We start from the raw sequence: 17,701 nt of genomic DNA, 5'->3' as shown, positions 1-17,701 counted from the left end.
AACTATTTCTAATCAACGGTAAAGAAAGCAGACAGAAATTTTAGACCAAGGCGAGATAAGTAAACAGCCATTAAACACTGCTGTTCTTTGTTGTTCGTTTCAGTGGGACCTTCATAGGTTGGCCTATGAAATGAAATCAAAGGTTCAAACAACATTTTTGGCCAATTTGCTTATGGCACTTGAAAGGCTTGGGCCAGATGTCACCTGGAGGACACTTGATTCCAGCCCATATTTCTTTTTGGATCCTATATAGCAGCTACTTAGAAGAGACTCTTCCATTCAGCAAATGGAAATTATGTCTCTACTAACACCCACTGCTACCATATCTTAAAAGAGTCGTTTACTCTGACATACAAGAATAAACCTATCAAACTGAAGGAATACATTCAGGGGTGAGCTACTGCCCAGATGGGAGGAAAGCAGTGGGGTAGTGAAAATGGAGCTCCACCCCAGAGCACCCAATTTGCACTGAAAGATGTTGAAAGAAAATGCAGGGCGTCCCACAGGGTGATAGTAAAACTTTTGGTAGCCCTTCACTGTACAGTCATACCTCGTCTTACGAACCTAATTGGTTCCAGGGGGAGGTTCGTAAGATGAAAAGTTCGTAAGATGAAACATTGTTTCCCATAGGAAACAATGTAAAATCCATTAATCCATGCAACGGGAAAAAAAATGCATGCGGCGGCAGACCGTCTTTGTGTTTTTCGCTGGGAGGGGGTAGCAGGAGGACCTTCCTGACTCCCTCCCCCAGCGCCGGACCTCCTGCCCTCCCTCCCAGCCAAAAACCCAAAGCGGCCTCCAGAACCCGAACGTTTTCCGTCTTACGAACCTGCCGCCGCCGCCGAGAAGCCCCGCCGCCCAGCTGTCACCTTTAAAACAGCGGGGGGCTTCCCAGCAGCCTCCCGAAGCCGAACGCCAAACCCAAACTTCCGGCTTCGGCTTCGGGAGGCTGCTGGGAAGCCAACTTTGCCCACCCCTGGAATAGGATACCTTCAGAGTTTGCATTACTGTAATTGTATTGAAAATACCAGCGGCAGAGCCACGATGCCTTTTTAAAAAGAGAAATCAGCAGTCCTACAAAAACAGAAGTGTGTCCACACTTTGCTCTTACTGACAGGCATATGTGCGCTTGACGGTGTTTGTGTGTGTTGCAGAAATGTTCCGCATGATAATTGTAATTAGCAATTACAGAAATGCCTATTTATTTATTTATTTATTTTTATTTTGTCCAATACAAATTGAAAGTTAAAAAGAATAAAAACATGTAGTAGTAATGAACCAAATATATCTATTTTACTAATTTAATGTATGTTTACAGGCTAACAGTATAACTAGTAAATCACATAGATATGCATAATATATATTACATTACATTTATTAAGGTAATACTTAGATTTCCTTGCTTAATTCAGAAAATCAACAGAGTTTTGTAATATGCATTGAGATAACTCTTCCATCAGGATCACAAGACTAAAGGAGGTAAACCATTGCCCAAGTTGTGAGCTGAGTTTTAGATATCTTGAACAACATCATGACCTTATCCCTGAAGCTTATATTTTGAAAGAACAGCCAAAAAAACATATAAAAGATAAAATAACAATTGTGAAATTATTACCCGTACAAGAATGGACATCTCAACACCTCAGCAGAAATGATCTACCATTTGAGTGTAGCAAATGAGGGGGGGAAAACAATTATGCAATCAGGGTAAATACTATATGGAATTAAAGTTAGACATGTGTCAATAAGTTAAAAAACTGTTTTAACATGAAAAAATGCTGACGGATGTGTCAAAAAATATTACAATGGTAGTAATTCTTTCCAGATAGGCTTAGGATAGTATCCCCAACTATATGCTGGTTACTATTCCATCAATTTATAATCAAGTCAGAATTTCATGTTAGAATTTGGACTGCTCAGCTTTCCCATCAATGGGAAAACTAGACTAAAACCAAAGTTTCAGCAATATACACAATTACAGTCTTTGGAGAGGGCTAGCATACAAATCTAATAAATTATTATTATTATTATTATTATTATTATTATTATTATTATTATTATTATTACAAGTGGTGTTCTGTTACAGCTAAACTGTAAGTAAATTACCGGTAAGTAAATTATCTCAGCGGCTCATACTAACTATATCATGGAATCAGCGGGATGTGGCACCAATCAGGAAGTGGTACCAATACTGATGGGGAAGAGCTTTCAAAAAAATGGGAATCTATGGTTATGAAAAAGATAAAATTACAGGATGATTGACACAAATAAAATTTGAAACAAGTCAATAAATGATGAGAATAAGGCATATTAACTAATGTTAATAGGGTACAGTGAACTATATTCCACTACTTTATTCATTAATAATAGGTGCAGATGGCAATATAAATTTGCAAGTTAAGCTTAAATTCCTTGCTTGAGGATGTTGTTCTTTCATAATCTCAAACATGTTGAGATCCTTCTCATCAAACAACCAGCCAATCATGCTGATTGACCTGAGGTTGGGCAGTCGAGAAACACATTGAACGAAAGACTTCACGGTTACTGCTTGGCATTTGATTTGATGTGTAACAAGGCGACTGAAATCCATATTTTGTAAGGCTGGCATGTTGGACAACGCTTGAAAGAAATTCCTCCAAGTCTCTTCAGCAATGTTATGGTTGACTGAGAGGCACAGAATTTCAAGTTTTTGAAAACCTCCATCGGCAGCTACATTTGCTGAAACAGAAACAATGAGTAGGAAAATGAAATTATTTCCAAATAAATTGTACACCATGGTATTCATGTCCTGTATGCAATATATTATATATATTATATTTATTTGATTTGTATGCCGCCCCTCTCGGTAGACTCGGGCGGCTCACAGCAATAATAAGAACAATATACGGTAACAATCCAATAACTAAATAACTAAATAATTAAAAAACTAAAAAACCCTTATTTAAAATAAAACATACACTCAAACATACACTCAAATAAAACATACACTCATGCATAAAATATATAGGCCGGGGGAGATGTCTCAATTCCCCCATTCCTGACGGAAAAGGTGGGTCTTAAGAAGTTTATGAAAGGCAAGGAGGGCGGGTGCAATCCTAATCTCTGGGGGGAGCTGCTTCCAGAGGGTTGGTCCCTCCAGCCGACATTGTTTAGTCGACAGGAACTGGAGAAGGCCAACTCTGTGGGACCTAACTGGTCGCTGGGATTCGTGTGGCAGAAGGCGGTCCCGGAGATATTCTGGTCCGATGCCATGAAGGGCTTTATAGGTCATAACCAACACTTTGAATTGTGACCGGAAACTGATCGGCAACCAATGCAGACTGCGGAGTGTTGGTGTAATATGGGCATACTTAGGGAAGCCCATGATTGCTCTCGCAGCTGCATTCTGCACGATCTGAATTTTCCAAACACTTTTCAAATGTAGCCCCATGTAGAGAGTGTTACAGTAGTCGAGCCTCGAGGTGATGAGGGCATGAGTGACGTGAGCAGTGACTCCCGGTCCAAATAGGGCCGCAACTGGTGCACCAGGCGAACCTGGGCAAACGTCCTCCTCGCCACAGCTGAAAGATGGTTCTCTAATGTAAGCTGTAAATATGCAAATAATCTGCAAGAGGCATGATGGCTAGGAAATTTTGAGAATTAAAAGCCGCACATTTGAACGTTGCTAAAGTTGAGAAATTAGCATAAAGAGGAAGAGCATCCTCTTTATAATAAAAAGGAATGAACAGCGTGTCCAGCAAACCTGGAAAACAGGGAAATCAGGGAATTATCAGGGAAATTGACAGTTCGGGAAATATCAGGGAATTATCAGGGAATTCATGAAGAAAACAGAATAAATCAGGGGGGGAAACCAAACTGTATTAAAATGTTTAAAAGTCAGGGAAAACTCATATTTTTTAAAAAACGGATTGCACTGCTTGGCAGAGTCAAGCAAAAATGAGCATAACAACTTGCTTCCTCAGCTACCGATATTTCTCCATGGCTTAGCTGTTTGCTATGACATCATCTACGACTGCACCTTAACTAGATCACAAGTTACAGGAAAATATCAGGGAAATATCAGGTAATTTCAAAATGCTTTCCCCCTGGACATTCTGAATGAAACTTTTGATATGATTCATTTGAATATAAAATGGTGATGTCACAATGATGTCACCGAACTGATTCAGTCAGTGCCGGTCCGCCGGCACTGCCAATTATATATATATATATATATTCTGAGCACGCACAAAAGCTGAGTTTCTGGCATTGCATGTGGTCGCCATCTTATTTTTGGCTTGGTGGGGGCATTTTTTGGTGGGACCCAGAGGAAGAGCCTTCTCTGCAGCGGCCCCGACCCTCTGGAACCAACTCCGCCCAGAGATTACAATTGCCCCCACCCTCCTTGCCTTTCGTAAGCTGCTTAAAACCCACCTCTGCCGCCATTCATGGGGGAACTAAGATACACTTTCCCCCTAGGCCTTCACAATTTTATGTATGGTATGTTTGTATGTATGATTGGTTTTTATATAATGGGTTTTTAACTGTCTTTTAGTATTGGATTTTGTTGTACTGTTTTACTGCTGTTGTTAGCCGTCCCGAGTCTGCGGAGAGGGGCGGCATACAAATCCAATAAATCAATCAAATCAATCAATCAAATCAGTGTGCATGTGCGTGCACGCACAAGGCACACCCACACAGCATAGGAGGAAGTGAACCGACAGCGACGTAAGTAGGAACCCACCCCTGCGCATCATGTAGTTGAAAGAAATATCATTTACATCATTTGCATGACAACATGAACATTGCATAATTTATGTCAGTTACATGACAGGCATGTGTCAAAAGTTGCTCTAAGGACTTTTTAAATGTATGTTGGCTCCATGCTCATCTTTGGGATAGGATAGTTATGCCAGGCCAAATCTCTTTTCATCTGGATAATGAAGAGAGTATGGGCCTATGCTGAAAAGATGTATAGAGAATATTTGTTTTAAGAACTTACCTATTTCCAACAGGCCTTCAGCACTTAAATACAGACTAAACTGTAGCTTACGAAGATTTGGAAAATGGGAACATTGTTGAACAATCAATTTAGCTGCATGCCTTATTCCTTCTCCATTGGGTAGAACAAGTTCTTCCAAATTCGTAAGAGAGCGCAAAGCTAATGCTGCAAAGTAAAAAATAAATAAATTGGCAATTGGGTGTCTCCCAGGAGACCTACTGTCTAGATCAGGGTTCTCCAACTTTGGCAACTTTAAGACTTCTTGTGGAGTTCAACTCCCAAAAGTTGAAATTCTGGGAGTTGACGTCCATAAGTCTTAAAGTTGCCAAGTGATTATATAACAGTGATGGCGAACCTATGGCATGGGTTCCACAAATGGCACCCGGAGCCATATTTATTTGTTTGTATGTTTGTTTGTTTGTTTGTTTGTTTGTTTGTCAAACAATTATAGGGTGATAATTTGTACATATAAAACATTAGATAAGTAATGATAAAAAGCAGACAATAGGACAGGGATGGTAGGCACAATGGTGCGCTTATGCACGCCCCTTACAGACCTCTTAGAAAGGGGGAGAGGTCAATTGTAGATAGTCTAAGGTTAAAGGTTTTGGGGTTAGGAGTAGAAACCACAGAATCAGGTAGCGCATTCCAGGCGTTGATTACTCTGTTGCTGAAGTCGTATTTTTTGCAGTCAAGTTTGGAGCGGTTGACATTTAGTTTAAATCGATTTCGTGCTCGTGTGTTGTTGCAGTTGAAGGTGAAGTAGTCGTTAACAGGTAGGACATTTCTGCTGGTACGCGAGCTATTGCCTTAACTCAGCTATAACCTACATGTTTGTGCTGGCCAGCTGATTTTTGACTTGCCCAGCGACTCTGGGAGGGCATTTTTGGCTTCCAGAGAGCCTCCAGGAGGGGTGGGGGAGGGCGGTTTTACCCTCCCCCATCTCCAGGGAAGCCTTTAGAGCCTGAGTAGGGTGAAACAGGAGCCTACTGGGACCACCAGACTTTGGGAAAGAGGCCATCTCCCACCTCCAGAGGGCCTCTGGGAAGTGAGAAAGCTATTTCGCCCTCAGCAGGCATTGAATTATGGGTGTGGGCACTCACGCATACACAATAGCGCATGTGCATGCTCTTTCGGCACCTGAGGGGGAAAAAAGGTTCGCCATCACTGATATAACCTCTTCAAGAAAAGGCAACATCATAAATGCTGAATTTTCTAGACCAGCACTATACCAAACACCAAAACATATTCATCAGGAATGAAAAGTTAAACAATACCCAGGGCTGTGCCTGTTTCCGAGTTGTTGAAAAACAGCATCGCGAGATTCAGTATCTTTAATGCTGTAAAATTTGGCAAAACAGCACCTGCAACATGTAAAAATAAATATCAGCATAAGTAAACAACTACAAATAGCTGCCTTCAATTCAAATCAACAGATGATATGATTAAACCATTACCAATATTTTTACAGCAATGAATGCAATTACAAATGAATTACAATTTTCTTGTAATTCATTTATCTGAGTTTTTTTATGGCCAAAATCTGCGAGACGATGGGTGTGTCACGACAATGTAACATCTATCCTTGGGTATATGAATGTAATATCAACCTATGTACAAAAGAGTCTGGCTTTGATCACAAATATCTCAGTCACCACCTTACAGATTTTGACACAGACACTTCTGAATCTTCCAGTTCATAGGACATCTTGCTATATGAAAAGGAAATTGAATTATTTGTGAGAATGAAGTTGGAAGAAGGAACTTGCATAACAGGTGGAAGAGTCATTACCAAAACAAATAAAATAAACATCGCTTGTTTTCTCAGGTTATAGTACTGCCCCTGACTCAAGTTTCTTTTATTCAACCATCCTAGAAACATAGAAACATAGAAGACTGACGGCAGAAAAAGACCTCATGGTCCATCTTGTCTGCCCTTATACTATTTCCTGTATTTTATCTTACAATGGATATATGTTTATCCCAGGCATGTTTAAATTCAGTTACTGTGGATTTACCAACCACGTCTGCTGGAAGTTTGTTCCAAGGATCTACTACTCTTTCAGTGAAATAATATTTTCTCATGTTGCTTTTGATCTTTCCACCAACTAACTTCAGATTGTGTCCCCTTGTTCTTGTGTTCACTTTCCTATTATAAACACTTCCCTCGTGAACCTCATTTAACCCTTTAACATATTTAAATGTTTCGATCATGTCCCCCCTTTTCCTTCTGTCCTCCAGACCAGTGTTTTTCAACCAGTGTGCCGCGGCACACTAGTGTGCCGTGAGACATGATCAGGTGTGCCGTGGGAAAATTAAACATGAATCTCCAAACTACCATTTGTGCCAGATATCCCTTTTGTGTTCATCGAAACAGGCCCAGGTTTCACACTAAGTGACTATAAATACATTTAGAAACTATATTATTAACTATATATATATAATATGTACTGCGTTAGAGTGTCATTTTGTGTCATTTTGGTTGGTGGTGTGCCCCAGGAATTTGTAAATGTAAAAAATGTGCCACGGCTCAAAAAAGGTTGAAAATCACTGCTCCAGACTATACAGATTGAGTTCATTAAGTCTTTCCTGATACGTTTTATGCTTAAGACCTTCCACCATTCTTGTAGCCCGTCTTTGGACCCGTTCAATTTTGTCAATATCTTTTTGTAGGTGAGGTCTCCAGAACTGAACACAGTATTCCAAATGTGGTCTCACCAGCGCTCTATATAAGGGGATCACAATCCTCAGGATCATTCCTCCTGTCCACTGTTGCCAACCTTTTATGGTTTTTTTTTTCTGATTACAAATACGATTCAGCATATCCAGCACTCTTATTTCATAACAACGTGTGCATCGGGGCAGATTCTTATTACTGCTGCTACCGGTGTGTTGCGTGCACTGCTTTGGTTGTTTTGCATGCATGGGCGTTTTTGGTTCTGTACATGCGCATGGAAGCAAAAACATGCTGAAATCCTGTGAGAAGATGCACACCTGCATAAGATTTGGGGGGGGTGCTTTTGTGCATGCGCAGAAGCAAATAATCACCAAAATCCCATACACAAACGCACATCCCCCACATGATTTTGCTTCTGAACATGCACACGAAGCAAAAATACACTGGGACAGAATGAATAATAATAATAATTATTATTATAATAATAATTATAATAATAATTATAATAATAATTATTATAATAATAATTATAATAATAATTATAATTATAATTATAATTATAATTATAATTATAATTATAATTATAATTATAATTATAATTATAATTATAATTATAATTATAATTATAATTATAATTATAATTATAATTATAATTATAATTATAATTATAATTATAATTATAATTATTATTCATTCTGTCCCAGTTAAATAACATATTATAATTATAATTATAATTATGTTATTTAATTATTATTATTATTATTATTAATAATAATAATAATAATAGTAATAATAATATTATTATTATTATTTATTAGATTTGTATGCTACCCCTCTCCGAAGACTCGGGGCGGCTCACAACAATAATAATAACAGTATACAATGTAGCAAATCTAATATTAAAAATTATCTAAAACCCATCATTTAAAAATCATACAACACAAGCATACCATACATAAACTATATAAGCCCAGGGGAGATGTCCCAATTCCACCATGTCTGGCGATATAGGTGGGTCTTGAGCAATTTATGAAAGGCAAGGAGGGTGGGGGAAGTTCTGATCTCTGGGGGAAGTTGGTTCCAGAGGGCCGGGGCCTCCACAGAGAAGGCTCTTCCCCTGGGGCCCGCCAGATGACATTGTTTAGTCGACGGGACCCAGAGAAGGCCAACTCTGTGGGACCTTATCGGCGCTGGTATTCCTGCGGCAGAAGACAATCCCGGAGATATTCTGGTCCGATGCCATGTAGGGCTTTATAGGTCATTACCAGAATTAAAGCTGTGCCCGCAGCACAGTGTTCACTACCAGTGCGCTATCCTCAACCATACTGGTAGCAACTGGTGTGTACAGGAGAATAGAAACAAACCAAACCAGATACATCATTTCCCAATTTGTTCAAGTCAGCACAGAAGGCTGTAATTTCTCAGATACATTTTACATTAAGAACTTCTTGAATTGTCATTTTATTAAGCAAAAGTGTCATTTGGTATAAATATGGCAAAAATTCTACATTAAATCTTTCTTACTAAGGGCATGCAGATCTTCATCTCCAACGTTCAGGTCATTGAGTAGAATTTCAGTGAGCTTCTTGCAGGAAGACATTGCGTTCATAAGAGCTCCCATATCAAAAAAAGTTGAATGTTGGAAATGGAAGAGAGAGAGATTTGGAAAGTTCCGTATGAGTTCAACTATAAAAGAAAGAAAAAGAAAGAAAAAGCACAATGTAATGTGAAGGATTTTAAGTTACTTTTGACTTTAGTAGTGTCAGGTGTACAGCAGATTCACTTCATGTTAGATCAGAATCTATTTTACTTAAGCATAAGTTTATTTATTTATTCAATTTTTTATGCCGCCCTTCTCCGTAGACTCAGGATGGCTTACAACATGTTAGCAATAATACTTTTTTAAAAAACAGAGCCGGCATATTGCCCCCACAATCTGGGTCCTCATTTTAAGAAATTTCACTTCTATTCTTTTCACCCTAGGTAGGAACAAATCTGCCAGTTTCATTTTCAGCTAGTTCCTCATGATATGAATTGCAAATTTCTTCCCACCTGATTTCCACATTGGTCTATGATGTGCATATGAAAGAAATGCTATATAGTGTTCCCTCAATTTTCACAGGGGATGCGTTCCGAGACCGCCCGCAAAAGTCAAATCTCCACGAAGTAGAGATGCGGAAGTAAATACACTATTTTTCGCTATGAACAGTATCACAAGCCATCCCTTAACACTTTAACCCCCTAAATTACCATTTCCCATTCCCTTGACAACCATTTACTCACCATTATTACTGGTACTCATCATTGAATGAGACACTTAATGATCCTGATATTTATAAACATAATGTTTTGTTAACAATATTTTTTTTTGTTATTTATTAGCAAAAATTCTTAACATAACTAATGATCTTCTTCAATCATCACTCCATCGGGCACTTCTGCAATGGACGCTGAAGGAGATGGCGTGACAGACCTCTTGGTTTTCGTGATGAACATAGTTATGGGTAGTTGTTCGCGCATTTTCTTTTTCTGGGCTAACATGGTGCAACGATGTTGTCAAGGGAGGCCTTAAATTGTATAGAGCGAGTCATGTTGGGATCCCAAAGTTCCACAATCTGTTGGAGATGTGCAGTGCTTCTGTGCACTTCTGCAAGCCATTCAAGCATTAGGCCAACCTCTTCTTCTTCCTCAGTTCGTTCAGCTTCCTCTTCTTCCTATTCTTCACTTGCTGACCTGGTGAGCTCCCCCAGATCTTTGTCTGTCAGCGGTAGGCCATGCTCATCAAGTAAACCATTGACTTCATCGAGCGTCATGTCACTGAAGCATTCTCCACCCAGTAACTGTGCCAGCTTTACAGATTTCTGGACTGCAGCATGTTGAATTTCTTTGGGAGCGAATCCCTTGTAATCATGCACCACTTCTGGCCACAATTTCTTCCAGCAGGCATTCATTGTCTGTGTCTTCATATCCATTAAGGCATTCTGAATGTTCTTCAGACATGATGCGATCGTGTACTGACGCCAGTAGCCCTTCAATGTGAAGTTTTCATCAGCGTCCATTGCTTCCACGAGGCTTCCAAGGGAACGTTTAGGAGGCATCTTGGACGTGTCTTTTAATAGTTTTAATAGTTGGAAAAGTACTCACAAATAATGCACACCAGGATAACACCGCTGATTGGTTGAGATTTCGGGCAACCAGAAATGATGGGTGAAATTTTTGCGATAGCAACACTGATTGGCTGAGATTTCGGCCAATCAGCAATGGCGGATGAAAGTTTGGCGATGACATATGACATCATCGGGCTAGAAAAACCATGGTATAGAATAAAAAACCACGAAGTATTTTTTAATTAATATTTTTTGAAAAATCGTGGTATAGGCTTTTCACGAAGTTCAGACCCACGAAAATCGAGGGAACACTGTGTACCATTTTATTATTCACATGCCAAACGGGTATATGTGGGTGTGCTAGCATATGTGCACACTGCCCCTGAGTATGTGCACAATCCCCTCCCCCAGTCCCTGCGCATGCACACAGACCTCACTGAAGCCTGGGACGATGAAAAAACTGGCAAACGGGCAAACCAGAAATTCAGAAAACGTCTGATTTGCCCCTTGTGCTGGGTTTTGTAGTCCAAAGAGTTCAGGTTAAGTTTCCTGAAGCCCCGGAGTGCAAAAATAACCCAGGTGGCAAACCGGAAGTTTGGAAAAATGGACTTTCAGTTTGCCCATGGGGCATTTGTGTGTGTGTGTGTGTGTGTGTGTGTGTGTCACCCCAGGATTTTGTTAAAATATGATCAGTTAATAATTTTACCATTAATTGTATGAGTATGCATTTAAAAATAAAATTTAAGGATGAAACACAGTTACTGCCTGAAACCCCAGAGAATCCTTCACAAAAAAATTATCTATTCTGTTCCACTTAAGAGTCCTTTGAGCTGGACTTACTACATTCTGAAACAGGAACAAGAATTCTCAGTTCTAATATAACTTAAAACACATTTTTAAAGAATGGTGAAAAAGGATTAAACCTCCCAGTTTTTCATCCATATGCAACCAGTTGCACTCTGGAATTTTATACACATAGCACTTACCTAGCCAGACAGAACCTGTTTTAAACTTAAAGTTGCTGAGCATCAATTTCTCAATTTTGTTAAGATTTTTGAACCCCTCTGGGATGGTATCACACATATTCCGGCAGTCAGATAGATTCAATGAGAGTTCCTTTAAAAACATGTATTTGTCCAAATTTGCCAAGAGAGTTTCTGAAGGCAAACAGATAATCAATACATTTATTTCTATATCAATATGTAAAGTACATTACTCAGGTTTATCATGAAATCCTGTTAAGTCTTTCCTGATACATTTTATGCTTAAGACCTTCCACCATTCTTGTAGCCCGTCTTTGGACCCGTTCAATTTTGTCAATATCTTTTGTAGGTGAGGTCTCCAGAACTGAACACAGTATTCCAAATGTGGTCTCACCAGCACTCTATATAAGGGGATCACAATCTCCCTCTTCCTGCTTGTTATACCTCTAGCTATGCAGCCAAGCATCCTACTTGCTTTTCCTACTGCCCGACCACACTGCTCACCCATTTTCAGACTGTCAGAAATCACTACCCCTAAATCCTTCTCTTCTGAAGTTTTTGCTAACACAGAACTGCCAATGCAATACTCAGATTGAGGATTCCTTTTCCCCAAGTGCATTATTTTACATTTGGAAACATTACACTGCAGTTTCCATTGCTTTGACCATTTATCTAGTAAAGCTAAATCATTTACCATATTACAGACCCCTCCAGGAAACAGTACTTATTATTAACAGTACTTATTATTAAGAAAGTTCTCAAATAAATCAAGCAAAATCAAACACAGTCTTCTCCCACCACCACCACCCTTGGTAACCACTTTTCCTTCTTCTAATCCACCAGTATTTCCTGATTTATTCATGGAACAATATATTTGTATTATTTCCGCCTGGAATCTTGCAAGATCCAGCAATATTGAATATTGCATTGTAAATTAAAAGCAAAAAAGATAGAATTACTATACCTGGCACTGAAGCGCTTGACTTAATGTGAAGGGATTCAAGTGAAGACATTGAAAGTAGTAGGTTTTCTTCCAGCTCATTCAGTTCAGCATTATCTAAGCGGCAGATTTTAAAATATTCAATATTCTCTTCAATAGCCACCTTGATATTCTCAAGGAGGCCTTTGCAATTTTGCAAATTGAGTTCAATATTATTGAAAAATGAGAAGAGCAATTTTAAATTCTGAATATCAGGAGTTTCAAGGGAACTCATACATTTGACAGAAAATTTCAGATATGGAATCTTATCACCGCTTTTCACACAGAGAAATGGAGTTATTATGGAATCTGGAATCTCTCTGCATCTATAGGTCCTAAAATTATTAATAACATCAAAGTCTTCTTGTAGTTGCTGGTTAATATTACTGAAGGTTTGAAAAGCTTGACTGTATATTGGTTCGACCGATGGAACTTCCAAGTTGAGAAAAGCACTTTCCGCTGCAACCATGTCAATAGGTTCCTCTCTTCCGGTAAGCGTTTCCTCAAATCTACTTGGTAAGAACAAACTTTCTGGATAATCCATACATAATTTATGGATGGATCCACCTTTCAACAAATATAAAGGAACTGCTTTCCCAGTCAGAAACTCTAAAATCACAGGTGCACAGATGGAAACCATGTTGCTTTCATAGGCTAACTCAATAGCAAATGTCAGTACAGTTTCGGTGAATTGCAAGTGATAATATTCCGGAATCAAACTAGAGGTAGCCTTGACAAACGCATGTTGCCTTAAATTAAGGTCTGGAGTTTGCTGCAGATAAATAGAGTTATCTGAATGGCTTTCAAGTGATTTCTTGTCATTGGATAAATTCAAGAGATAGGATACTATTATGGGTACTGCTTTGGATGGTTCACTGCAAGCATGTCTCAAAATATATTGATAGCGCCCATTAATTTTCTCAAATGTGTTGATCTGCTGCAAATATTCCAGGCCTTTATTTATATCCGCCTGTACATCTGAAGCCAGGAGCTCACTCAATTTTTGTCCTGCAAGAAATTCTTGGAAGGAAAGGTGGAAGAATTTATAGAGTGGCTGGAGCCTTTGGGCAGTAAACTTGCTCAGCAATCCAAAGTAGAGAGCTTCCTCCACATTGATGCCAACTTCAGACATGTCTTTCTCACTGAAGTTAAAGAGGGATTTGAAGAGACCTTGTAAAGCCAATTCCCCACAAGCAGACATCACAGCTTTCATGCGATCCACTTCTTGAGGATATTTCAACATGTTGTACAGCTTGTAGGCTTTTAAAATGACAGTGCCAGTGAATATATTTCCATTGGGATTCTGAGCCCAGTAGGAAGCAAGGGCTGCAACGAAAAGGGGAGTCTTCAGCATGGAACGTATGGTCTCTTCATAGGACAACTGAATAAAAAAGTCTCCCAAGAGCCGAACATTGTATGAAAATAGTTTTCGTAACAGGTAGAGGGTGCTACTTAATGGGAATTCCAAAATACTGAGAAGAGTGTTGGCATATTGGCGAATCCCTCTAACTTGGTGGGGACGGACTGCAATAATCAAGCAGTGTTTATTCAAGTAGTTCTTTTGAATCAAATCTTCGATTGCATGGGAAAGCCCATTCGTTTTCTCAAACTCATCCAAAAGGAACAGGACCTCGTTAGTTAAACTTTGACAGATGTTCTTCAGAGAATCTTCAGTCAAGGCCCCTTTAAGCCCTATTACCTGACTGCAGATAAGGTCGGCCAGACTTTGGTCACGCTCCCCAGGATTCAGGGACAAATAAAAAACCAACTTGAATCTGTTGAGTATGGGACAGCATCCAGAGGCCCAAAGAATCGCTATTTTCCGAAGCAATGCAGTCTTCCCACTACCTGCCTCTCCTTCTATGACTGTAATGGAAGAAAAGCTCTCCAGGATCTCAGTCAATGTCAGCTGCTGCTGGGGTTGATTACTGATGTCCTTGGAGATAATGGCCAGATCCCCGTAAAGCAATTTCAAGTCAATGGCAAAATGAGTGTGGTCCCCAAAAGAAAGCGTTTTCCTGAAACTGAAATCATTATAAGCCTGTGAGAGCTTCCTTTGCAGCCATTCGTGTTCATCCAGAGCAATGTCTGTAAAAGCAGAAATGAGATGTTTATTTATTTATTAAATTTATAGGCCGCACAACTCCTTACGGGCTCTGGATGACGTACAGTAAATAAAATACAATATAAAAAGCAGTTAAAAACCCATAAGATTAAAAATCATTCACATCCTTTTTGGCTGGAAAGAGGCAAGGGGCAAGCAAGTCCCCAAATTAAAACCTTTGCCAAAAAACTGCAGGGACTTACATAATAATAATAATAATAATAATAATAATAATAATAATAATAATAATAATTTATTAGATCTGTATGCCGCCCCTCTCCGAAGACTCACCAAGAGTCAAAATTGGCTCAAAGACACCAAATTATATTAGGATTAAAATAAATTCATTCTTTACTTTAGACCAATGACTTGACACATATCGGGCATCATTTACAGTATACAATAAATTAACATCTACTGTACATAAGGCATCTCTTTTGATATCCAGTTGTGCAATGCAGTTGACTGTATGCCCCTCATTTGGCCTGAAAGCTTAGGTATGCTAATTTAAATGTAAGTCTTAAAAAGAAACCTGTTGAATCAATGAACTGTATACAAATGCTACCCAGGTGTTTTTAGAGCAGGGTTATTAGACCCAGAATAAACTGAACACTTCACATACTTATCTTAAAATTTAAGGTAAAATCTCTGTGATCTGTGTCATTGCATTCAGTAGAATACTTACTGGTCATGGCTGAGCTGACAGTTTCTATCTCATTTGAATTCTCATTGTAATTCTTTTGCTAAAAAAGAAAAGCATAGTAAGATTCTGTCCTGTATAGCAGTGTTTCCCAACCTTGGCAACTTGAAGGTATTTGGACTTCAACTCCCAGAATTCCCCAGCCAGCAAATGCTGGTTGGGGAATTCTGGGAGTTGAAGTCCAGATATCTTCAAGTTGCCAAGGTTGGGAAACACTGCTGTATAGCACTGAAAAGGACACTGTTTTAATCTATTGAATTTCTGTTTGTTCTCTTTAGTCTAGACCTGCTATTTAGATACTAGTGTAGAATTTGAAGAGACTCTATCAGAGTTTGTTGCATAAAAATAAAAACCAGATAACTGATTCAGCTGGATTCATTAACTTCTTTATAAACTGTTCTGTCTGGGTCCCCCCAGACGCCAACACCAACCAAAAAGAGTAGCCAGACACACTGGTAAAAAGCAAAGGCAGTTTATATAATTCCAAGCAAACACAGGTAACAAAAACTGTTCTTACAGACAGGAACACTCTGAAGCTTCACAGAGGTTTCACGAAGGCCAGGCAATAAAACAGGATTCTTGCTGGCAAAAACAACGCTGGAGATAATAAAACCCACGCCTCCCCCAAGTCTTCCAAACTTCTAGGCTACAAGCCAAGATCAGAGACGCCGAGAATCGAAGCAAGGTCATAGGACTCCCAATTGATAACTCTCCACAAGACTGTAAGGGCGGGCCTGCCTTTTCAACCCTGCTGAGGAGAACCAAACCCAAACCCAGCTGTTGCCGATTCAGGGATGGAAATACCTTTCTAATTGGCCCCATCTTTGAGCTGCACATCGCTGCCTCATGTCTATTATAGCCTGTGCGTCTTCATCCAATGAATCCAGGCTACTAGCTGGGGAGAGCCTCCCCCCCGGGGGTCTCAGGCTGCTCTCCCTCCTCCTCTTCCTGACGTTCCTCTCCCCCGTCTGCCTGGTCCTCCCCCTCCTGTTCACTGTCCTCCTCCTCTGGGCATGGATCCGGCAGAGATCCAGCCGGTCCCTGAGGAGCCTCAGGCTGAATCACAACATAAACATAGTAATATGATATATATATTTACCAATAGCAGAGTTCTTCTTCAATGTAGCAACAGTTAAAAGTAAAACACAAGCAACTTCTAGTTCAGGTTCAGAGAGTAAAGAATGGGCTGAACCATGTCCAGCCTTGGGCTTAAATTCCAGTTTTGATCCTCTGCACAGATCTGAATCTGGTTAGCTCCCATTGGTTGATTTAGTTGCTCTGCCTATTCATTGGCTAACCTTGTTAACAATGGTTCTCCCATGTCATGAATATCTCAACAGACTCCTTGGCATTCCAAAGGGAGTGTGTCTTCAGAATAGTTGGTGACACCAACTACAATCTACCCCCATTAATTTATGTAAGCAATTATTTTATGGATGACAAGACAGAATATTGTGGAACATCATAGCATGAAAACCTTTACTGCACTAGTATGGCTCTTCCACATGTGCAAATTAGGCAGTCACCATAGTGACTGAACACTGATTACTGTACATGATTTACCTGGGACACAGTTGTTGACAACAAATTTAGAACAATTCTTAAGCCACTACCACTACCTCTACTACTACCATCAACTTCTTGTGACCTGAACCTTCTTCTATTTCACTCATTTACAATTAATGGTACTAAACATTATATAAAGATCCAATACAACCAACAGATAATGTGTAATATGCAAAAGAGTTATTGTACTATATAAGATACAAAAAAATGTAGTATCCTCCTTTTAGTTTTTGATAGTCCTATAAAAGCAATCACGCCTTCTTCAGTGAAACTCACTTTTGTATGGGTCTATAGTGTAAAGTGACCAGACGTCCCAGTTTCAGTGGGACAGTCATGCTTTTTAGCAATTTGTCCTGTATCCTGCGGCACTTTTTAAAAGTCCAGATTTTTTTAAACAAGCCACCGGCTGGAGATTGCTGGATCTCTGCATCAGCCGATTTGGGGCAGCATGGAAGCTAAGCTTCCTTCTTCGCGGCTTCCAAGCACAGAGAGAAGTTTCCTTCTCCCTGGGTGGCATGGCCAAAGCGTTGGACTCCCCAACCCCTTCTGTCCCTAGCTCAGCTCCGCTCATCAGCAAGCCCCACAATGTCACCTTTGGTCGCCT

General features: G+C 39.6%; 1 protein-coding gene across 1 annotated transcript in view; it reads right to left on the bottom strand.

Annotated features, from left to right (window-relative positions):
• Nucleotides 1-1,200: 1,200 nt before the first annotated feature.
• Nucleotides 1,201-17,701, bottom strand: part of NAIP (NLR family apoptosis inhibitory protein) — a 36,070-nt gene continuing 19,569 nt past the window's right edge. The window contains exons 9-15 of the mRNA XM_070743111.1: nt 15,517-15,574; nt 12,713-14,815; nt 11,752-11,922; nt 9,183-9,344; nt 6,259-6,345; nt 4,982-5,146; nt 1,201-2,718 (exon numbers count right to left, since the gene is read on the bottom strand). Coding sequence (XP_070599212.1) covers nt 2,354-2,718; nt 4,982-5,146; nt 6,259-6,345; nt 9,183-9,344; nt 11,752-11,922; nt 12,713-14,815; nt 15,517-15,574 — 3,111 coding nt within the window. The 3' untranslated portion in view covers nt 1,201-2,353. The remainder of the gene's footprint in view (nt 2,719-4,981; nt 5,147-6,258; nt 6,346-9,182; nt 9,345-11,751; nt 11,923-12,712; nt 14,816-15,516; nt 15,575-17,701) is intronic.

Source organism: Erythrolamprus reginae, chromosome 2 (genome assembly GCF_031021105.1).
Source record: "Erythrolamprus reginae isolate rEryReg1 chromosome 2, rEryReg1.hap1, whole genome shotgun sequence".
Classification (NCBI taxonomy): Eukaryota; Metazoa; Chordata; class Lepidosauria; order Squamata; family Dipsadidae; genus Erythrolamprus; species Erythrolamprus reginae.
This window is presented reverse-complemented; position numbering and strand designations above follow the sequence as displayed.